We start from the raw sequence: 23,343 nt of genomic DNA, 5'->3' as shown, positions 1-23,343 counted from the left end.
CTAAAAACACAGGTTCAGTTACTTTATAACTTCCTTGAGTAAGAGCATGCTGGTTTGCAGAATTATGTTTTAGGAATATATCTAGTTTCAGGAAATAACCTGAAACTGCTGAACAAGCTTTACTGGGTGGGTTCCTGAGTTCCTTTCTTCAGAATTTGCTGTTGCTGACATTTGGCACTTTGGTATTTCTGGGAGATTGGCTCAATGCTTGAATTAAGGAAAAGTCACTCCTCCAGCAGGCTCTGTATTTTTTTTGGAGGGGATATCAATGTTTTATTTACATCGTTGACAGGGGTGCCTGGCACTCTTCAGGCAATAAATAAAAGTGCTTTCTTGCTTTCTACAACCTGAAAGCTGCACAACATTGATTGTACAAACTGTAGGATGCAGCTATTTATATAAGCAAAGGACAAACAGAGGGATTTAAGAAACAAGTGGAATGAAAAATACAATAATGCCCTGTAGCTATTGGTTGTCATGGGGACTTGGGTTGGCTGACTGTCTTATTTTTGTGTTGGTAGACTTGCAAAGCTCACTGCAGCTGTCCTACTGGCTAAAGATGTACCTGTCTACTTCTTCTCAACGTACGTCCCTACGCCTTTCGTGGTGAGTCATCTCCTTCGTTTTGTTGAACCCTGCAGTTAAGGGAGTATTTAAGTTTACTGAAAACGTGAACTAGCAATTATCTGCTCAAATTCCGGCGTTCAAATGGAAAAACAGAGGATGCTCGGTACACTTGGCTCTTCAGGGAGGCTGTAAAAAAAAAAAAATGTTGCTGAATTCTGAGTGTAGATAGTCACAGTCACATCTCACCCTAGGCTGCTCAGCTAGGACAGTGGTCACTGTAGTTGAGGCATTGCAGGCTACAGGTGAAGCATTCTCCTGTTTTTACTCTGTTCTTAAACATCTGAATGTGGTTAGGGATCAAACATAATATTTGTGTGTGTGTGACTATATACACGTACGTAGTATGTTTAAAAATATGACTTCCACTGTTTAGAGCAGAAGAAATGGACTGCATTCACTTTTAATATCTCACACAAAGCTTTCTCTCCTAGTCAGAGAAGTTTATTCTTACAGAGCTCTAAACCTTTTTCTATTTTGCGAGCTCTTCTAGTCTGCTATGGATGCTGCTGATCTAGTTTCTAGCTCCAAATACTTGTTTTTCAGCAAGTTTTTGGTGAATTCCTTCATTCTATTTCAACCTTTTTCCTCTTTCGCAATGCTAATGTAATCCTAGTGTAGGCTTTCTTCAGTTGGCTGGTTAACAACTGTGTTTGTGGAATTGGGAAATAGAATCATGTTGTTGTGCAACAGCATAGAAATATTCTGAACAATCTCTCTGTTGCTAGCTACAGAGAACAGAATGGTGAGCATTTGTTTATGTACTTTTCAAATAAGCCGGTGAAACATGAAGAGCTATTTCTGCAGCATCCTTTTGCATAACTCTCCTAACAATGTAATGTTTTTGTGCCAGCTGTGGAATTCTTGGGTAAATCAACATTTCTGGGTGTCTTTTTCAGCCCTATGCTGTTCAGCAGCTGAAAGCTGTTGCTGGTGTGATGATCACAGCATCCCACAACCGTAAGGAGGACAATGGATATAAGGTAAGGCTTAACTCAGGTTTATAACACATCAGTTAGCTGCTTTCCAGTAGTACCTGTGTGCCTTAGGTGCACTGGGAGGCATTTTTGGCTTCTTCTGAAGCACGCGTGCTTGTGCATTAAAAGAAAAAAACATTTCAAGTAACACATCATTCTATATCCTTCCAAATTATGTGCATTTTCTTCTGAGACTGGAGCCAAAGATCACACTGCTTATGTGTCTTGAGCACAAGAGTGTTGTGGCATTGTGTAGAGTCAAGTCAGCAGCTGAGGGAATGCCTGAACAACTCATCAGTTCACCTCTCAGGTTTAAAAATGAACTTAAAACTGAGCTAGAACTTAAGTGAATTAATTAGTTAATGCAGTGGGTAATAATGCTGAAATTGGTGACAATTTAATATTTGATTAATAACACTGCAGTAGTTTGTGCTCTCTGTGTGAGATTTGTTTTACTGGGCAGTGAGACAGATGGCTTTGTTTTTGAAAGCTTGGAACAGCATAACAATCATAATAGGAATTCTGCTTATACAGTGTTGTAACATGTTACTTCCTTTCTTAACTTTATAAGAATCTAAACTTTAAGCTCAGCTGCCTGGGAGCTCAGTAGCAGCTCAGTGAGTAATGACAATAGCAAAACCAGCATCACTGTGCACAGAGGTGACTTTCAGAGGTGATTGTACTGCACTTGTCCTCTGTGGGACAAGCTGCAAAGGAATTCAGCCTTTACGTGTGCTTAGTCCTACCACTGAATAAGAAAATAAGCCCCATCAGTTTTCCAAGTGCTTAGGATGTCAAAAAACTACTGTTTCTGTCTTCTGATACCAAATACTTCATTTTTTTCAGCACAGTGTTTTTTCTAGTCTCTCACTATTTTTTTTTTTTTCCCCTCCAATGTTTCTCCTGTTAATTCAAGCAGCTTCTAAAGGTTTTGGACAATTTTAACCAAACTTGATAAAACAGTAGTTTTGATGCTGAGGATCTATGTGCTTCATGAAAGCCAGTGACCAAGAAAAGAGACTGATCTGAATAGAAAGTCTACACAATGAAACCAACCATGCTGTTGGAAAACCCACAGGAAGACAGTCATCTACGTAATTCTTTGACAGAAACTTTCTTTTAGCTCATGGTTTGATAGTGTTTCCAGCTGGAAAGATTACAGTTGCTCAGTTATGGGAAGAACAAGTACCTTGACACAGTGCTTATCTGTTTTTAGGTTGAAAACAAGCTGTTTTTATCAAAAGGAATGCCAGGCTATGCAGAAGATAACGTTTTATTTCTGTTCCACTGAGTACAACAATGCTAAATGTAGGCTTCCCAGTTTTGTTTTTTTCATGTCCTGATGACTTCAGTCATAATAGCTGAATAACTTTTTTTTGAAAATAGGTCGCTTGCTTAGAAACTGGCGTTACATAAATGCAGCCATAAACTGTGTGATCCAAAATGACTTGAGAATTGGATGAGTCTGATTCTGTGCTTTTATCCGTAATTTTAAGATGCAGAAAACATGTGGAATGCTGTAGATAAGAGAACTCACGAAGTTAATAATATTTGTAAATAAACTGTTTTGTTTTCTTTAAACTCGTTCCAGGTTTATTGGGAAAATGGAGCACAGATCACATCTCCTCATGACAAGGAAATTATAAAATGTATAGAAGAGTGCGTTGAACCATGGAACGGCTCTTGGAACGACAATCTAGTGGATACCAGTCCTCTTAGACAGGATCCTCTGAAGAAAATATGTGACTGTTACATGGAAGATCTGAAAAAGATCTGTTATCATAGGTAATGTATAAAAATAAAATGTACTTAAATTATATTTTTAAGTAAGCTCTGGATTACAGTGTGGAAAATTGAGTGCTGATAGGTACGATTCATGCTTAATGACATAGCATGGGCTGCTGCCATACAATAAACCTTTTTACTGGGGAGATGTGGAGGGCATGGATTGTCTTTTCCAAAATTTTAATGGTTTTGGACTTGGAAGTAGCAATTGTTATTGTCCTCGATCAGTACCTTGATTTCTGCCTTTATAGTTCACAGAAATTGGGTGCTCCACTCTGCCACAGACATCACTGCCTGCTTGAGGCTGTTGTCCTGTGCTTTTTGTGGTGGAAAGAATTTTCAGTCATCTCCCCATTCTGTCTCACCCAGTCCCTTTTCCAAATTGTCACTAAATTAGGTGGCTGTGATCAGAACAGAACCACGTAAAGCAGCTAGCTTCAGACTCGAGTCTGGTCCCTGCCTTTGAACACTAGGCTACAACAATACACTCTCATGTGAGCCATTTTATTTAATGCTCAAAGAACGCTGAAGAAAGCACAGTAATTCAGAGTAAAGAAGTGTAAATGCATGAAATAGAATAAAGTGATTAAGTTTGAAGGTCAGGTGGGACAGAACATGAGTAAAAGGAGGAGGATGAGTAACCTCGGTGAAGTAGAGTGGGAATAAGATCTTCAGGATGGTGAAAGGGTTTGAGTTTGATGTAGAAATGAATGGTTCAGCTGTAGGAGATTTTCAGCCAGCTCAGCAGTAGGTAAATACCTAACTTTCCAGGAGGGGGGGGAGCTTTAAGCCAACAATTTTTAGAGAAGGCCCAAATGAGCACTCTTTTACTTTAAAATTAATGCAGAAATCAGCGGAATAGGATAAAGTGTAATTGTATTTTTTTTTTTTTCTCTTGCTCTTTCTGACATGGAAGTGGTCTTGTAAAATAACTGCAACCTAACTGAATTTCTGCTTTCCTTACTAGGGAACTAAACATGCAAACAAATTTGAAGTTTGTTCATACCTCATTTCATGGAGTTGGACACGACTACGTGCAATTGGCTTTTAAGGCCTTTGGCTTTCAGCCCCCCATTCCAGTACCTGAACAAAAAGATCCAGATCCAGACTTCTCCACTGTCAAATGCCCAAATCCTGAAGAAGGAGAATCTGTGCTGGTATTTCAGTTTCTACTTCATCAGATTTATGTGTTACTGGGGATTTGATTTCATTTAGATGCAATACTGTGATGAAAAACCAATTGGGGAAGGAACAGGGAGTACCTGGCTTTCAATTGTGTTTACTCAATGGGCAATCTGCATGATTTTCTTTTTTATGTGTTGTGTAAATTAAGTAAGACTGCATTTATTTCATTTCCTGCGCCCCCACCTGTCTCCCTCTAGGAGTTGTCACTGAGGCTCGCAGAGAAAGAAAGCGCTAAAGTCGTTGTGGCCACCGATCCAGATGCAGATAGATTAGCAGTGGCAGAGCAGCAGGAGAAGTAAGTAATGGGACCTTTTATTTCTCTTAATGAGGAACAGGTAGTGAATGCTGCAGAATGACCCAAAGTGATAGACACATACCTTAAATCCACCCTTTCTGGTTGTGCCTTAGCTGTGTGGGTGTTTTTCATGCTAGCTTCATGTTCTAGTATAACTCTACCTCCCATAATGTGTTTTAAATAAAATCAGTTAATACAGAAAAAAAAAAAAATGGCTGAAATACTAGAGGTACAGTAAAAGGCCAAGCAAAACTTAAGTGAAAAGCTCAGTGGTTGCTAAAGATAGATCTTAAGTAAGAAAAGCAGTTTTTACTTATTCACTTCTAGCAGGCAAATAAATGTTATCTTGGACAGTTAGTTGTTTTTTTTTTCTGGCTTATTTATATTGAATATAAATTATTTTTCTCCCACTAACAGGCCAAAATGCCAATAATTGTGTAAGTAGTAACTGTAGTGCACAGCTCTGCAGGCATTGCCTGACTGCAGTGCATAGATTGTATAGATTGCTATTCTTCCATCCAATAAATTACAAGGTGTTTGCAAGTTGATAGTAAGATAACTTAATTGATACCTCTTGCTTGGAAATAGAATGTTCTGTGCTTGTAAATCATTGAAATGTGATGAATGTGGAGTCCTGTTTAGTATGGCTTTGTGTAGAGCAGCTCGTCAGTAGTGTGCTCAGATCCTGATTGATCCAGTGACTGCAGAAAACATCTTCATGCTCCTAGGAAACGTGAAAGAACACTTCAATTTTCTATTTTTTGTTTTGTTTACAGTGGCTGCTGGAAAGTGTTCACTGGCAACGAGCTAGCAGCTTTGTTTGGGTGGTGGATGTTTTCGTGCTGGAAGGAAAACTGCTCCAAAGATGCTGATGTGAAGAATGTTTACATGCTAGCGACCACAGTTTCCTCAAAAATTTTGAGGGCAATTGCACTTAAAGAAGGATTTCACTTTGAAGTACGTGTGGGTTTTAATCATGCCATCTTGCAGAGTAAAATCTGATTGCAGTATTCTTTCTTTCCTCTCTCTCAGCCCTTCACTTACAATTTTATGAAATGAAAAATAGAAAAATAACTTCCGGCCTCTTGGCTGGGACTGTTTCTGCATCCCAATATGCAGAGAATGCTCTTTTAACCTAGAGAAGCCTGATTTCAGTATCAGGTAGACTAGCAGCTGCAGCTCGTTCCTCAGTGCACCTTTCAGTGAATGCAGGCTATGGTATCAACCTCTGCAAATCTGCAAGTAGGAAACACAAAACTTTAATTACATATCCTGACATGTTTTTCTATAGGTTCTTGTCCTATACATCTGGATGTATCCAGACCTAATCACCTTGCACTGATTTATAGAATCCCAGAATCATTGGGGTTGGAAAAGCCCTCCAGGATCATCTGGTCCAACCTCCCCTTACCACCAATGTCCCCACCAAGCCCTGTCCCCAAGCACCACGTCCAACCTCTCCTTGAACGCCCCCAGGGACGGGGACTCCCCCACCTCCCTGGGCAACCCGTCCCAAGGCCTGACCGCGCTTGCTGAGCAGAAATGTCTCCTCATTGCCAACCTGAGCCTCCCCTGGCACAACTCGAGGCCGTTCCCTCTGCTCCTGGCCCTGCTTCCCTGTGAGCAGAGGCTCCAGGGCCTCGATGTCCTTCTGGGAGTGAGGGGCCCAAAGCTGAACCCAGCACTCGAGGGGCGGCCTCAGCAGAGCAGAGCCCAGGGGTACGAGCACCTCCCTGGCCCTGCTGGCTACACTCTTTCTGACTCAAGCATAGAAAAAAAAGAAAATGTGTGCTGCCCCTGCAGACTGACAGTTATTACTTTAGTTCCTGCATTCAAAGTAAGTAGTTCTGATTACTGAGGCTGTTGGATGTTAGCCACAAGAGATGCAAATACTCTAAAGCTTAGCACAAACATCCTAAGATTCAGGTCTTGTTTCATACACATGTTGAAATTAAACCTGTTGGGAAAAAATGTTCCATCAAACAATGAGGAATTAAAAAGTGAAATTGAAGTGATGCTCAAAGCTATTTTGTTTGACTTTCCAAATACGATTAATCCGGATGAGTGTCGTTGCCTTGTAGAGGATTTCATTATCTCACTAAATAATGTTCATACTATTTTTCTAGCAAGGAACACGTTTGACTGGAAAACAGCTGGGAATTTAAAGAACCCCTTGGTGTCCTCTGAGAGCCTCCTCTCTCTGTACTTGCCTTTTCTTTGAGATCAGTTTCTAAAACTTTCACTGCTTTTGCATGATTTGAAGAACATAAGTGCTTTTCCCTTCCACCACCCCCAAACTGCTGTAAATTTTCCTTTACGTGATTCTCTTGTATAAGATCTTCCTTCATGTAGCACTTATCAGAGATCTCAGAGATAACAGCAGTCTCTCAAGCACGCTTATTCCTTAACTTAATATTCAGGTCCCAGCTGAGTATTTACTAGTAAAATGCTATCTGGTGTCACTTTGCCTTAGATTCATAAGCTAAATTGAAGGTCTGACTTGTCTACTGTCCTTATTATGTTGATCAGTTAATGAGGTTTAAATTCAGGAAAGCTATTCCATGAAAGTAGGAAAAATGCCCTTCAGCTTTAGCGTGTTGACTCAGCAGACTTTCCCTTTGACCTTAAAATCCTGAATGCATCCAGTGTTTTTCCCTCTTCTCTGAACTTCCAAGGCTGACATGAAAGATTACAATTCAAGGAAGTATCCTGGAGGTGAAGGGACCAGTGGTTACACTTTTGTTTGACTTGAAACTAAGTAGAGAGTTTGTATATAGAGCATTCTTTTTTTCCCCTCTGTTTCAGGAAACACTCCCTGGTTTTAAGTGGATTGGAAGTAGAGTAAAAGATCTCCTAGATAATGGAAAAGAAGTTCTCTTTGCCTTTGAAGAGTCTATCGGTATGTATATGACTATCACTTTAAAACGTCAAGGGCAGTGCAGCAGAACTGTAACTAAAAAGGAGTGGTCTTAGTTGTGAAAACAAACACACAAGTACTGTTTGTTCTCTATTCTTCTTGTTACTAGTACTGGTATTCTGCTTTCATCAAATCAACTTGACAACTATCGTAGTAAGTGCTGTTAAATACTTATGATCCCATCAGATCTCTGGTCCTGATACTGTTCTTACAGAACTGCACCGTGAACATTTCAGCTGTAGGGATTCTTCCATTCGTAGGATGAATGGCAGCTTTTTAGGATAGCATGTTCACATACAGTAAGTTATTTGAAAAGGAAGCCTTTCCTGAAGAGAGCGTGTATTCCATATCGGTTTTCTCCCATAGTCATAAAAGCTTCTGGAGTTTTAACAATACAGAATTAAGATCTTGCTCATGAATCCCTTCAGAAAGAAGGCAGACTGGCAGTATTGTGGAGCAGTGTTTTTTAGGTTACTAATTCTGGATCAATAGGGATGTCTTTTGGTTTACATTACTGGCAAGACTTTGCAATATTGCTGTGCCTGCACAGAACAAGGAAATTGATATGTTTAGCGGAGTACTCTGACAGTACCCTCAGACAACAGATGTTATCAGTCTGGATTCAATTGATTACAGTACATATCTTTCTATCCCTTTAACCCTGAAGTTAACTAGATTTCTTAGAGGAGGGGAACCATATTCAGTAATAAAAAGCTTACATGTGTTGGCCAATTTTCATTTATGTGAAACAGGGTTAAAGTTTCACTCGGTAAATCAGTATAATAGTATGTCAACTTAGTTTTCCACAATCAGGTTTCTGTTTCTAGGCTTCATGTGTGGCACATCAGTGTTGGATAAAGACGGTGTAAGCGCAGCAGTGGTCATAGCCGAAATGGCAGCCTACCTGGAAAGCAAGAACCTGTCGCTGGCACAGAAGCTCATTGAGGTATATGAAACGTAAGTTGCAATTTTCATTAATATGTTTTCTTTAGCTATTTTGGACAAAGCAGCATGAGGGGAGGTTCAGATTGGACACCAGGAAAAATTCTTTATTGTGATGGTGCTCAAAGAGTGGAATCAGCTTCCTGGTGGAAGTGGTTGATGCCCTGTGTTTGTCATTGTTCAGGAGGATGATTTGGATAATGCCCTTCATATAATATTCTCTAACTTATGGTTAGCCCTGAAGTGGTCAGGCACTTGGACTTGGTGTTCTTAGTTCAGTTGAAAAGGACCCTCGAGTCTGTTCTAACCCATTGGCTTTTATTTCTTTGTAACTGAAGCCTGTAGTGGAATTCAAAAATACCTTGAGATGTTCAGAGTAATGCAAAAAATCTGCTTCAGAGGCCAAATATTTCCCTATAAATATCTGTGTTCCCACAGCTGTGAGAGCTGAATTCTTTTTCTGTTGTTTTTCCAAACAGGGACTGACTTTAGATACCAAATGTGCAGGAAACTCCTGAATCTTTTAACTGAAAAAAAATCATCTTTTCTTGTAGGTATGGATATCACATATCAAAGACTTCCTATTTCTTGTGCTATGATCCACCTACTATCAAGAGGATATTTGAGAAGCTTCGGAACTTTGATGCCCCTCAGTCTTACCCAAAGTTTTGTGGTATTTACAATATATTACACGTGCGAGATGTTACCACAGGCTATGATAGCAGCCAGCCGAATAAGAAATCGGTGAGTTACAAAGAATTTTTGCAGGAGAAGTTCTGTTTTTGAAGAGACTGGAAGTTAAATACACCTGAAGTAATACAGTTGTGTTGTTTGTGTAGGTGCTGCCGGTGAGCAAAAGCAGTCAGATGATCACTTTTACATTTCAAAATGGTTGTGTTGCCACCCTTCGGACAAGTGGAACAGAACCAAAGATCAAGTACTACGCAGAGATGTGTGCGCTGCCCGAACAGAGGTCAGTAGCAGGACTAAATACATGTGTTTCTAGGTGCCTTTGGGCTGAAAAGACAGCACTCAGGCATCAATTCCTGCATGGAGAGGGATTCTTCTGCTGCTTCCTTAGAGGTCTCAGCTGGCTGTTCCAGCCTGTTAACTGGCCTGAGTGATGCACGTTCCTGTTCATAAGACATCCCCTCTATAGTGGATAAGCCAAAAAAAAGGAATTTTAAGCATCTGCTACTGTAGGAGACTTCTTTTATTAACCCAATTGCTTATTCTCTTGGAATTAAAATGTAATGAAGTTGTGCTGCTGCTGACATGACAAGTATACTTAAACTCCTGTTGGATTCCTGTTGCATTTGGGAATCTGCTGCATTGCTCCAAGGTACTGGATAGTAATTAGAGGTCTGTCCCCTGTTGATAACCACATGGCTTTTTAGCTTCTTCAGTTAAAAAAAAATTTTTTTTGAAATTATATTTGTAAACAGATGCAGATGAATTATCTTTGGTTCTCTATCTAGCTGAGATAGAGTAGATGACTTGAAAATAGCACAAAGGAGCCTCTGATTCAGTATTTGTTTCTACGTATGGGCAGGAATTCAGGATGAACATATTTTTGTCTCTGACCAAAACATGCAGTTATAGGCAGGCAGTGGATATGGGAAGTTTAACTTTGCTTGTAAAATGTGCATGTGCGTGGATGCACAAGCTTGTGCCTAGACAAATTTCCAGAGGATGCTGAATTACTCTTTAAAACACTGCTGATTGCTACATGAAGTGTCCAACGCAGCTAGAGCCCATCTTCTGAATCAACTTCTTGAATTGAGTATGGAATAACAGCAGAAGTGGTAGAAGTTTCCTGAATGACAGCTCGTAGCAAATAAATGCAAGCTTCTGGTAAGAGAGCTTGCTGACTGTCGCTCTAGGAATGCACTTTGAGTAGGGAGACTCTCAATTCAGTTGGAACGTGCTTCCGTAAACCTGGAAGCAGGCAAGCTACCATCTGACATCAGTTGCTGAAGAAAAGGTAAGGTATGGTTGAGGCAAACAGCTGCACCAACAAGGAAGAAATAAAGGCTGACAATATGGCCCCTAACCTAACAGAGGGCTGGACAAGTAGGGGAAGTGGATAGGGAAACAGTACTGGTGATGCTTTGCATCTGTTGGGCTTTTGCTGTTTGTTCTGATATGTCAGCAAAATACAACGACCTTTAATTTCAGTAATGCTGCTGGTTAATGGCAATCACAATCTGGAATGTGAAATTGAAAAGCTTTCAAGCTTCCCTGGTTCAAGGCTTAAAATGTTCTTTAGGTGCTTCGAAACCTACTTCTCTCCGTAATTGCTTTGCAAATATTTCAGAGTTCATCGATTATTCTTAAAAGCTGAGCATCAGGGATGTCAGTTCTGTTGCAGCATTTTGGGGTGCATTTCTAAAAGGAGGTGGTGACCTGAAGGGCACCAATGTGTTGCAAGTTCTGTACATGAGCAAAGCACGTGTCAATAAAAAGCCTGGTTTGCCTCTTTAAGAAGAAGCTGAGTTCCCCTTCCTCCTATGAGACTTCCAGGGTAGGAAAGGGAGTACACAGCTTTAAATTGGGAAAGGATCAGTGTGTTAGGATGTTGTATTGTGAGCAGTGACACTTCACCTGATTACTCTATCCCCTGAATTTAAATTTAAGTCAAAATGCAATCACGTACCCTTGAAGGGTAGCTGAACTCCGTGTAGAGAAGAATATAGGGCACCTCCCCCTTCTGTTAGTATCTCTTTCTGACTTTTAAATCAATGAGTAACCAGTGTCTTAGCAGTTCTGCATGGCCTTTGCAGCAGTTTGTTCCTGTGCTCTCTTGGCTGGGAAAATTATCACCCTCTAGTGGCAATAGCCAGAAATCCACCAGATTTACTGAGCTACTGGAAAGGAGCTTGTTCAAGCAAGCAGGTTGGAGTCTTTCCATGTAGGAAGCATAATAAAGATACTCCATCACCAACAGATCTTGCTATTTTTTTAATTTATATTTTAAATAGATGCTTGGTGTTAACCTCTGACATCTTATTCCCTTTCTAGTGACAGAGCAGTGCTGGAAGAAGAGCTTCAGAAGCTTATTGGGGCTTTGATCGAGAATTTTCTGGAACCTGATAAGAACGGACTGATCTGGCGCTCCGCTTAGATCTCCTGGTTAAAGAAGTGACTGCTTGCACTGCGTCATGTCAAACAAAGGAACCAAGAACAGGACTTGACTGAATATGTGTGCGTGTGTGTGTTTAAACAAGCAGCTACATTTTTATTCTATAACGAAGAAGCATTCTTTTGTCAGAACTCTGGGCTAGCAAACTAGGATAAATAGAGAAAGTAAAAGAGAGGGATGGGATTTATTACTTAGACTTTCCTGTTCTTTTGACCAAAAGACCAATTGACCTGCAGCAATGCAGATGAACTGCCACAGCAGCTTTAAAACAGTTCTCTGTAGTTGTTGGGGTCTCGTCTTAAACTAATTTCAGGTATCCAGCACCTCTCGTGTGAAAAGGCTTTAAAATGGAATAGTCGCGGTGTTTGAAGGAAGCGATCACCCCAAGCTGACAAAAAGAGCCTGCTTCTTCCTAGCTGTTCTGAGTGAATGTTGGTGGTGTTCTTACAGGTCTTAATTTCCGACTGTGTTGAAGTAGAATCCAGTGCTTAGCATATCTTGTTTAGACAAGTTGTTCCGATACAACGTTTTTCAGCTACTTAAGTATCCTTCTGTTGTTAAAGGTGCTCTTGGTGTGGTGTTCCTTTCCTGTGTGTATCTTAAAATATTTACCAGAGAGTGAAACGACAGTGGCAACACATGCAGTTCCACTTGCAGTCTGTTCTTTGAGTTCCCTGGTGCCTTTCCAAGGCTTCCAGAGGAGTAGAAACTTGTTCATTTCTTGGTTAAATTGCCTGCTGTAACTACTACAGGCTTTATAGCTGTTTTTTTTTTTTTTTTTTTTTTTTCCAGTCCCGTATCTTTGAAGGGACTTGATTGTTATTTTTATTAAAGGTTTCAGAAATTCAGTCACTCTGTATGAAAATTCCAGTTAGGAACTTCTTTGGTTTTGATGGCTTGGAGTCATAATGCCTGTGTATTTAAAGAAACAAAAGGAGGGGGGAGAATGGAGGTCAGACTTTTTTTTACTAAATCTTATTGTCTCATCTTATAGACTACCTTCTGTATTCTTTTAAGGCACAATTTTTACTTCTCACTATTTTCTATCTTCGCTTGAGCAGAAAGTGATCCTCTTAAATCACTTTTTTTTCTAAAAAGAAAAAAATAATACTGATACAGAAACATGTAGGTGTCTACCAATTCAAAATACAAAAGCCATGTTTTGGCATAGGAAAGCTCTTGAAGATGCTTTAACTGAAACAACACTGAGGAAAAACTGGATATGGATTAACTGAGAATAATATTCATTAACATTGGCTACTAAATGGCTGACAGCCTTCAAAATAAAGTCAGTGATCTTGTGGACATCTGTCCGCTCTCTTTACGGTAATTAAAGAAAAAAAATAGATTAAAAACTGAACTGAAGGTTAGGTGAGAAGAACCCAAGATGCACTTAAGTAAAAGCCATTGCTTTGCCCCGCTAAATATCTAAACTTGTCCTCCATCTCCTTGTCCCTTGCAGCTTGATGCCGTAGGGCCGTGCAGAGTGGTTTTGTATGTGTTGCACCTGGACGGCTTTGAAAGAGCACCGGGGTTTCTCTGTCTGTGCGGGTATCGGGTATTTCATGCTGATAGAAGCTTTGCACTATAACCGTGGAGAAGTATTTTTGCTGTATGTGAATGTACATGTACCGCAGAGAGTCTATGTTGCACAAATTCTTATTTACCACCGATATTTATTTATTTTTTATTTTAAGAGGAAACGTTTCCGAAATGTTCTGCAATGGAGTGAAATGTATCTAATGCCAAAAACCTCTTTATTTTTTTTTTTCCCTGATTGTACGTGTGACTGACGCGATGAGGAAAATGGGTGAAAGCATTTACACTTAGAGTATAACTCCTTGTATTGTACAGCTCTGGGTAGGTATCAGGAGGTGTGACGGCAGGACTTTGATGCTTTGCCTTCAGTTTTCACAAAAAGGTTCGAACCCGGCTCCTGCTCTGACTGCACTGAATTTGAAGGAGGTCTTGCCATTTCTTCGCCCGGCAGCAGAATCAAAACCTTGGATGGTTTGGATTTTGCTGCTAAATACCCTACTAGCAGTTCAAAGAGAACAAATCGCTTGGAACACGAGTGAAGGTTAAAACTGTAAAAAGCATAACGTGTGAGATGAGGCCAGCTGTGTGTGTGTTGTAGCAGTTAGCGTTAGGAGTTGTCTTGTGAGTTAATAATTGTGTTCCTACAACGTGCAGGAACCTGCAGAGTCCCAGAGGTCTGCTTTATCAGTAGGCAAGAGTTATAAATGCAGTATGGAAGAGAATTGTGAGTATATTTTCAAATCGTTGCTCTTAGAAGTTGGCTACTGTTCATGAGCTAAATATCTGTAGTAAAGATAAATATCTTTAGTAAAAAAAAAAAATGAACAGAGGGAGTTAAGGATCTAGGTTTCTCCTCGTCGATAGGTTTGAGCAGTAAGTTCTAGATGTAGTAGTGCTCTTGGAATGGCAGCGACAGGCACAAAGATATTGAATGTATTTTAAGGGTATAGTAACTATTGCTGATCTTAAACTGCTGCTACCCTTGTTCTCCTCCCGTATTTGAACCGTTTGATATATTTATACTGTTCCATTTGAGGAACTATTTCCCTTATCTCCTCCCTTTTGCCTTGTTTCCCTTACTTTTACTGTGAAGGACTGTAATTCTCTCATTTCAGTGTCCTGTAACTTTCTTGTACAGCGTGTCAGGGTTTGTTGGGCTTGTGCACAATCTTCTTCAGTTGCTGGCTGTCCTTTCTTCCTTTTCAGGCAAGAACAAAAGCTTTTCAAACTTGAGTAGGAAGCAGGTGAGAGATCAAATACGTTCTGGCTGTGGTTCACTAGGTGCTTCCAGTTCAAATGCAGCTCTTCAGAAGTTGGTCTACAACAAGTCATCAGCTTAACCTCCAATCACACTGCTGATTGTTTTTTAGCGTTTAGGGGGGATTGTTTTTGCGTTTTCTCTTTTTGACGAGACAGGCTTAATCCCTGTCTCACTCAGTTATAGGGTAAAATTGTATTTGCAAGGGCCTAGGAGAGGAACTTCGTAAGTACAGGGAACTTGCCAGGCAAAGTTGGATGTCCGTGAGCTTCTAGCCAACTTTTTTTTATTCTAGTTGTGATATAGTGTGCAGTCTGTGGCTTGGATAGCTTCAAGTGATTCTCATGTCTCTTCTGCAACTCTAAAGGATGCTTCCATGGCATGAGTCAAACAGGCTCGTGTAGGAAAGAAGGAAGGAGCGTGTTTAACCCTGGGGAGTTCGACTGGAAGGTCCACATAAAGCTGGAGGTTGTGTAGCCCCCGTTTTGCATTTGCTGTTGACGCAGGGTCCTGTTTAAATGGGGTGGGGGCAGTCTGCTTTGCTTGCCCTCCCTGCAGCCAGGACTGCTTTCCCTAGGCTGAAAGGGAATCGGCATCTTGCCTGAGTCAGTCCCCTAATATCCTAAATTTTAAACGCCTAACTTTTTTTCCTAAAGAGGGGAAATTCTTAATTTACACTGCAAATGATGCAAGTAAGAACTAAAATTCATTGGCTTTCTGTTTCAGACATCGAGGTGACTTACAACACGCAGTGCCCGCTGCCTGGAGGCCTTTTACCCACCTCGGGCAGTTGTTGACCGATCTCAAGCTCTGTTGCAGGTATCCTCCAACTAGAGATAAGCTGAAATCTGTGGCCTTGCTCCCTGGTGTAGCAGCACTCAGGTAGCACTCGGTGTCTCCTCTTCGGCTCCTGAGGCATTAGGGAGTTGGGTTTCTGTTTTAAATACCGCAGTGATGCTGAGCTCTGCGCTGAGGCTTTAAACAGGGGCTCCTGTGTCTGAGAAACAGAGGAAACCCTTTGCAAATAATTTGGTGTGGTTTCAGGACACCTCGGAACCAGGCTTCACTGGGCCCAGTGCAGAAATGAGATGTTTCCTGGGACCGGTGAGCCCTGGTGGATAAAGTTAAAGATCTAAGTGGTCGTTCTCTTTAATCTTAACACTATTATTGTCATTATTTCATCTTTTCCCCTCTGTTCTCCCCACTTAAACAAGGAGGGTTGTTTGCATGGTGACACGTGGATGATTAAAACCCGTCTTGCCACCAGCCCCCTGGTGCACAGGACGCTTGCTCTCCTTCCCCACCCTTTGCGTGCTCAGTAGTAGCTTTGTACCAGGTGGTTGAAGTATCCAAAGTCGCATTGTTCCCTTCCTTGCCTCGAGTCCTGGCGGGTTTCTGGATCTGTGCTCTCGTTTACCCAGTGTCTGTTCTTCTGTAAAACTAGGGCATATTATGAATAGAGTGAGAATTTGCACTTTTCTGAAGTATTTCTGTGTGTATTGCTCCGTGGATTTAGCTGAATGAAGTGTTACAGGTAATAAAATATTCTCTTCGTAGTAGCAATCCTTCCTGTTTCCTGTGTGTTTTTTTTTAATTTATTCAAAGGGAATTGCCCCCAAAACAGCTGGCAGGTAACTGCCCCCACCTTGGAATAGGAACACGGACCGTGTGCCACCTGGAGGACTTGATTTGTGCCACATATTGGTGGGAAATCCTCAAATCCTCCTACCCAGCTGCAGGTGGGTCCCTGCCACCCCAAGCCTCACGGACAGCGGCGTTTCCTAAAGCTGGTGGGAGATTTCCCCTCCTGATGGTGTAGGATCTGTGAACCACGGTGCCATTCCCCAGGTTTTTTTTCCTTCTTTTTTTAGGCAGGAATCAGAGGTATTTTAAGGCTTCTTTAAAACCATGAAGGTTGGTATAAAACAGGGGCACAGCATCAACAGCCAGGAGGGTTCCTGCATCCCTTTAGGGACGGCTGCAGACCTCATCCCGGAGAAGTCTGCCCAGGAATTGTTCCTTTTTTTTCCTGCTTCTCAAGGCTGAACCCCCTCTGCTCCCTGCTCTGGCCTCCATCCTTCCCCCAGCTCACCAAAATTAACCCCAAATTATTGGCCTTGGGGTGGGTGTAGGGACAGCTGCAGGGGCGTGCTCACAACGGGGTTGGGGCCAGGGAAAGGGGCTGATCCTACAGCTCCAGGGGTTTGGGACGCGGGGGCTCATCCTGAAAACCTCCCCTGCTTGGAGAGTGCCCATGGCCCTGTCCCATCCCCAGGAGCTGCAATGAAAGCAAAAAGGGGTAGGGCAGCCCACCTTTTTATAGGGTTTTGGGGTTTTTTATGGGTGAAATGCAGGAAATTTCCACCCATGGCACTGGTTGGTGTTGGGCATGCAGGGGACAAAGTGGCCCCTTGCTGGGGTCCCCATGAGAGGGCCATGGGGATGGGGGCACCCTGGGGTGCTGGGGGAGTCCCCAAGGTTCAGGCTGGACCCAGTCCTATTAATTAAAAGTGCCAGGTCCCAGGAATGGGGCAATTAATGAATTAATGACCCTCTGGAGCACGGTGAGCAGTTTTCAGTGCAGTTTTCATCCAGTTTGTCACCCTTCCTCTTTTTCCTGCCCCGTGGTGCTTTTCCTTGCTGTGCTGGCCTTGGGCACACGGTGACAGCCTGGATCCCATCCTGGATCCACAGAGACAGCTCCAAAAACACCGTTTTTTGCCCCATTTCATGGCCCTGCCTTGCAGCCAGCCAGCAAGGGACAACTGCTGACCCTGCCTACAACCCAAACAGATCTTGGGGCAGAGATTCTGCCAAACCCTGCAGCCCCGAGCACCGAAAACACGTTAGGTTGGGGGGGAAAAAAGGGAGGAAAACCAAATTTGGGAGCTTTTGCTAGGTCTTAGAGCAGCTGGGGGTGGAGATTTGGGGTGCTGAGAGCAATGGGGGGGATTTATCAGCCTTGCAGAGCCCTTGACAGGAAGGGTCCGTGCGCACCTCTGGGTTTATGCAACCAAAAAGCATGTTTTGAGCCTCGTTTGGCCAACAGGTCTCCATCTCCCTAATCCAGAGATCTGCCAGCAGGCCCCGGCCGTGGGCTAATCCTCCTGGATTGTCACCCGGGGGCTATGAGCTGTGCAGAATTATGTTCGTGTTAACGAGGCACAAGAATTACGCTCCTCCAGCTGCTTAATTACACAACTGCTCGCACCCCGTGCTCCCTGGGCTTTAGGGGCTCTGCCTCTCTGGGGGGTGTTGGATGCACCCCAGGGGCTCTGCACACTTGGGGTGGGGGGCACGGTGCTCCAGAAAACCTTTGCCAAAGGGTTTTGGGGCCAGGAGTCACCCCCCCATGAGATGTCCCTGTGCCCTCTCCATGAAGCCAACCTGGGACGTCGGCACCGTGTGGGCTGAGGGTTGTTCAGCCACATCCATTGCTTCCCCCGTGCTGTCCCCACTCTGCGAGGCATTTATGTGCTGGATTTGTAAGATCCTCGTGTCACCAGCAGTAAAAATCCCTCCCCATGTGCTGCTGTGCAAAAACAGGGGGGGACCAGGTCGTTGCTGCCCTGCAGGGTTTGCAGCCAGGTGTGCAAATCCACCCTCCTGCCCCTCTTATTGCTCAGGTTTTGGTTGCAAAGGGGGGTTGCAGGGGTGAGAAAACAGGGGATGAGGTGGGAAAGTGGATAAAGAATGAAGGCTGGGGTTTCTCCTCTCCAAATCTCCCCGGTAATTCATCGCACGGGGTGGTGGGATGGTTTAACTCGCAGCTTTTTCTTCCACATGAATGCAGCCAGGACGCCCGGCTCGGCACGCACCCACCTCTCCCGTCCCTGCTGGCTCACCTGCCTCAGCGCCAGGCTTGCAAAAGGGGGAAAATAAAAAGGGAGAAAATGCGAAGGGAGGAAACGCAAAGCACCCTACACCGGGTCCTGTCCTTCCCGGGGCTCTGGGCACGGAAAGAATTGCGCTGCCCCTTGGATGAACAGGAGCTGAGTACACACACACACACTGCATGCTCAGGGGGGGCAGAAAGCCCCCAAAACACCCCAGCTGCTTTTTTTCCTTATTTACAAGCCCGACACACTGCGTACCTGCAAAAACCCTGCAAAACCAGCAGTGGTGCCCAGCATCCCCGAAGCAGCCGGCGATACGGGCACCGAGGACGCGCCGAGGATGTCCCCAGCCCTCCGAGGATGCTGAGCCTCCGGGCACGGCATTTTAAGGAGCCACTTTCCACGAGCTTTCCACTTCATTTGGAAACCCTGCGAGTCGCAGCCCCGCGCTGCTTCTCCCTGCAGCTGTAGGTGCTCAGCGGACCCGGCTGTCTCATGAATTATGGAACAAATGCTCCGGAGCGCAAAATCGCTTCGGAAAGCTGCTCTCTGGATGATTTACCAAGCCCCTGCCTCCCGAACCGGGGCTGGCAGAGCCTGAGCTCCGTGCACAAACCCCACCAAAGCGCTCTGCCTCCCCCAAGCAGCCCAGGAGAAGAAGTTTGGGAGCGCCAGCAAAACTCAGTGCTTCCAGGGAGCCCGCGGCTGCCTGCCTGCCTCTGGAGAACCAAGCGCAATAACCAGCGGGTATCCGGGACCCCCTGCAAGAAGCTTTAGAGAGAACAGACGATACAAGGGATGCAGCTTTCGATATATTTGCTGTAGGATATAGTAACAGGCACGGTTCTAAAGCAAACACGGGCAGGTGCGCTAGAGCTGGAGCTTTTGCTTCGCTCGTTTTAACTTACGAGGTGGTGAGGCAGCCTAGTCTAGGAGCTGGGTTAGGGTCCGAAACGAGCTGCCCCCGCGTGCCCCGGGGAACATGCACGCAGCCCGCGGAGGCGATTCCCACGCGGCTGCATCGTTTTGTGCCTGGGAAGAGATGGAAGTGGTGCCAAACAAAGGAAAACCGGTCAATGGGCTCGGAAAAGCACGTTGTTACTCGGGGAGAGAAGCCGGCCCGTGCTTTTTCCTCCAGGTGTGGAGCAAGAAACAAAAAAGGGGAAAGAAAAAAAAAAAAAAAAAAGAGCAACCAAGCGAAGTTTTGCCTTAGTCAAATACAAATCTAATAGGAAAGAGCTGTACATGGTCAAAGTCGAGTCCGGGCTCCGGGAACGTCCAGGACAGTTTCAGGTACGGCCCGCAGCTCCCCGGGATGTGCCCAACACTCACGTGTGCGCTGCGAGTCCGACACAGGGACCGGTGTGGGGAGCGGCTCCAAATCCACGGGGCCACCACGGCTCTGTCCCGGCCCTCGCTTCGCCCACACGTGCATGGGGACGGGGGAGAGGATCTGTTCCAGTGGGATGGGATGGAGCAGGGCGCAGGATGAGCCAGTCTGGAGCCCTCCAAAGGGGGATGCTGCCCACTCGGACGCACCCCAACGCGGGCACGCGCAGCATCCCTAGGGGTGGCTCTGCCTCCGGAGCAGCGCCGCGGCACCGGGATGGGATTGAGGAGGATGCCGGGGATGGAGGCGTCGAGGGGCAGCGTTGGGTGGATTTTGGGGGTATTGTCAGAGGCCGGGGGTGCCGGTGGTGCTGGCACCGCGTGGATCAGCGTCCTGCTCGTAGCGGTAGTGGTAGCCCTCCATCTGGTCGCGGCAAGCTTCCCGCAGGTTGTGCAGCCAGCGCTTGATGCCGCGGCGGTTCAGGTAGAGCACCATGAGGAAGACGATGCCGATGAGGGCCAGCACGATGCCGAAGAAGACGTAGGAGGCCGTCTCCAGCCTCCCAGCCTCGCCACCCTCGGAGGCCCCGCAGCCCAACACTTCGGGCCGCAGGCGCAGCAGCGAGGTGCCGCGTAACGGAGGAGGCCCGGAGCAGCGCAGGCTTCGAGCGTCGAGCACGCGGGTGGCCGAGGAGCGTAGCCAAACCAGCAGCGGGCGCAGGGCGCAGTCGCAACGCAACGGGTTGGCTCCAAGGGACACCCGCAGCCCCCGCAGCCCCGGCGCCTCCAAGCTCCGCAGCTCGGCGGCCGCCAGCCGCTGCAGGGAGTTGTTGCGGAGGTCCAGCTCCTCCAAGCCGGCGGGCAGGAGGGCGAAGGGCAGCTCCTGCAGCCTGTTGCCCGCCAGCTCCAGGCGCCGCAGGCTGAGGTTGCGCAGCGCCAAGGCGAGCTGCTCCTCCAGCGGGGCGGCCAGCAGCGCCTGGTTGAGCTGCAGCGTGCGCAGCAGCGGGGCGCCGGAGAAAGCGCCCGAAGCCACCGAGACCAAAGGGTTTTGGCTCAGGTCGAGGGTCCTCAAGGCCGGCAGCCCCTGCAGGGCCATGTCCTCGATGGCCTGGATGTTGTCGTGGCGCAGGCGGAGCAGGCGGAGGTCGGGCAGCGGGCGGGCGGCGGCGAAGGCGGCTCTGCGCAGCACGCTCAGGTTGCTGCCGGCGATGCTCAGGTTGTGCACGGAGGCCGGCAGCTCCCTCGGCGGCTCGTCCAGCCGCTCGTAGCGGCACTGCACCAGCTCGGGGGTGGCCACGCAGTAGCAGGGGGACGGGCAGCCCCCGGGGGCGGCGGCGGGGGGCACGGCCAGGGGCAGCAAGGCGAGCCCCAGCCAGGGCAACCAGCGCCCGCCCGCCGCCCGCGCCTGCCTGCGGGCCATGCTCGGCACCCGGGCATGCAGGGGGGGGATGTCGGGCCGGGTAGGGCCGGGGGGGGAGCCGAGCTGCCTCCCTTCAAGCCCCCCCGGGGCCGAGCAGGCTCCGCAGCTCGCTGCCCGCAGCCGGCGGCTCTGCTGGAAGCGCCGGGCGCGCCGCTGCCCAAATCGGGCTGGGGGCGGGAGGAGGAGGAGGAGGAGGAGGAGGAGGAGGAGGGAGGAAGGAGAGGGGGAGGAGGAGGGGGAGGACGGGGGGGCTGCGGGCTGGGCGGAGGAGAGCGGCGGGCGGCTGCCGTCGGGGGTGCGGTGCTGCTGCTGCTGCCCGGCTCGGCTCGGCTCAGCCCGGCTCCATTCAGCCCGAATCAGTTCAAGGTGGCTTGGTCCAGCTCGGCTCGGCTCAGCCCGGCTCGGTTCAGCCTGGCTCGGCTCAGCCCGGCTCGGTTCAGCCCGGCTCGGTTCAGCCCGGTTTGGTTCATCCCGGCTTGGTTCATCCCGGCTCGGCTCAGCCCAGCTCGGTTCAGCCCGGCTCGGTTCACCTTATCTCGGTTCAGCCCGGCTTGGTTGAGCCCGGCTCTTTTCAACGTGTCTCGGCTCAGCCCGGCTCGGTTCAACCCGCTTCGGCTCAGCCCGGCTCGGTTCAGCTTTTCTCGGCTCAGCCCGGCTCGGCTCGGGGCTGCTCGGATCCCTCCCAGCCCGGGGATCGTCCCGGGGCTGTCCCGGTCCCTTTCCACCACGGGCAGGGTTGGGGCTGTCCCGGTTTTCGCAGCCCAGGGAATTGCCGGGGGCTGTCCCGGCCCCCTTCGAGCCGGGGGGAGAGGTTCGGGGCCACCCCGGTCCCCTCCGTCCCGGGGGTGTCCCCAGGTCCCCGCAGCATCCCCGAGCTCCGCAGCCCGGAGAGCGGCGGCTGCCACCGGGCACTCAGAATAAAAGAGCTGGCATCGGGCTCCGTTATCTCCTCCCGGCTCTTTTTATTTTATTTTATTTTATTTTATTTTATTTTATTTTATTTTATTTTATTTTATTTTATTTTATTTTATTTTATTTTATTTTATTTTATTTTATTTTATTTTATTTTATTTTATTTTTTATTTTATTCTATTCTATTTTATTTTATTTTATTTTATTATTTTATTTTATTTTATTTTATTTTATTTTATTTTATTTTATTTTATTTTATTTTATTTTATTTTATTTTATTTTATTTTATTTTATTTTATTTTATTATTTTCCACCTTCCTCTTTGTATCAGCTGCTCTAATAAGAGCTCCTGCCTGCAAAGCCTGCCCCAGTCCTGCCAGGGCCGGGGGCTGCTGTGGACGGGGAGGGGGGATGTGACCTCCTGGCCATGGGGCACGGCTCTGGGATCGACACCAAGTATTTGGGGTGCAGAGGCAGCCGAGCAGCCCAGGGATCAGGGTGTGGGTGCTGGACCCCTTGGGGTGCCTACAAACCTCCAGGGACCTGAGCTGGGCTTGCAATAATAACCCCCAGCCTGGGCAGATTTGCATTTTTCTTGGCTTTTCTGCTCTTCCCTCCCCTGCTCTCACACCCCACTTTTTAAAATCCTTTTTCCCCAAAGGATTTTTTTTTTTCCCATCAGGATTCCCTCTACCTGAAGTCCCCTGGATTCTGCAGGGACCGGGTGCGTTTTGGATGCCGGTGTGAGCGGGTGCCTTGCGCCTGCTCCCGGCCACCCTACATTGGGCTGTCAGGAAGGACAAATCCTATATTTAAAGTGATAGTGAACAACAGCAGCCAGAGAAAGCCAGGGAGGGGTGGCAGGGGAGGAATAGGTTCAGGAACACATCAAATTTTATGCCATGAATTATTTAAGCACGAGGCTGTGTCTGCTCTCGCACCGAAGGACGGGGAGCCCGATATGTGCAGCCTGCATGTTCCAGCCCCAAACCAGCTCAGATCCCAGCTGCGGGTGTGGAATTCACCCTTTCCCCTCTTTCCTTTTGCAGCTGCTGTTCCCTGGCCTCCCTCCAGCTGGGCTGTAGCTTTCCCGAGATGCAAAACCCAAAGCTGAGCCCCCAGCACCCCGAGGACACCCCCGTCTCTCTCCATCCCCCAGGGGATGGGTTGCTTCGGGGTGGA

At 46.4% G+C, this 23,343-nt stretch overlaps 2 protein-coding genes across 2 annotated transcripts in view; one reads left to right on the top strand and one right to left on the bottom strand.

Moving 5' to 3' along the window:
- PGM2L1 (phosphoglucomutase 2 like 1) overlaps positions 1–16,227 on the top strand; it is a 33,628-nt gene extending 17,401 nt beyond the window's left edge. Inside the window, exons 4-14 of the mRNA XM_084494257.1 lie at positions 522–606; positions 1,524–1,607; positions 3,193–3,386; positions 4,354–4,543; positions 4,769–4,866; positions 5,643–5,823; positions 7,672–7,765; positions 8,611–8,740; positions 9,280–9,469; positions 9,565–9,698; positions 11,747–16,227. Coding sequence (XP_084350383.1) covers positions 522–606; positions 1,524–1,607; positions 3,193–3,386; positions 4,354–4,543; positions 4,769–4,866; positions 5,643–5,823; positions 7,672–7,765; positions 8,611–8,740; positions 9,280–9,469; positions 9,565–9,698; positions 11,747–11,849 — 1,483 coding nt within the window. The 3' untranslated portion in view covers positions 11,850–16,227. The remainder of the gene's footprint in view (positions 1–521; positions 607–1,523; positions 1,608–3,192; positions 3,387–4,353; positions 4,544–4,768; positions 4,867–5,642; positions 5,824–7,671; positions 7,766–8,610; positions 8,741–9,279; positions 9,470–9,564; positions 9,699–11,746) is intronic.
- A 3,072-nt stretch (positions 16,228–19,299) lies between these two features.
- TPBGL (trophoblast glycoprotein like) lies at positions 19,300–21,367 on the bottom strand. Its single transcript, XM_084503211.1, is given in 2 exon segments — positions 19,300–20,208; positions 20,210–21,367. Coding segments are annotated over 2 exon segments (1,539 nt in total). The 5' UTR covers positions 21,250–21,367; the 3' UTR covers positions 19,300–19,709.
- Positions 21,368–23,343: the final 1,976 nt, after the last annotated feature.

The sequence above is a fragment of the Aythya ferina genome, assembly GCF_964211825.1.
Source record: "Aythya ferina genome assembly, chromosome: 1".
In the NCBI taxonomy this organism is placed as follows: Eukaryota; Metazoa; Chordata; class Aves; order Anseriformes; family Anatidae; genus Aythya; species Aythya ferina.
Note: the sequence above shows the minus strand (reverse complement) of the source record. Positions and strands in the feature narration are given on the sequence as shown.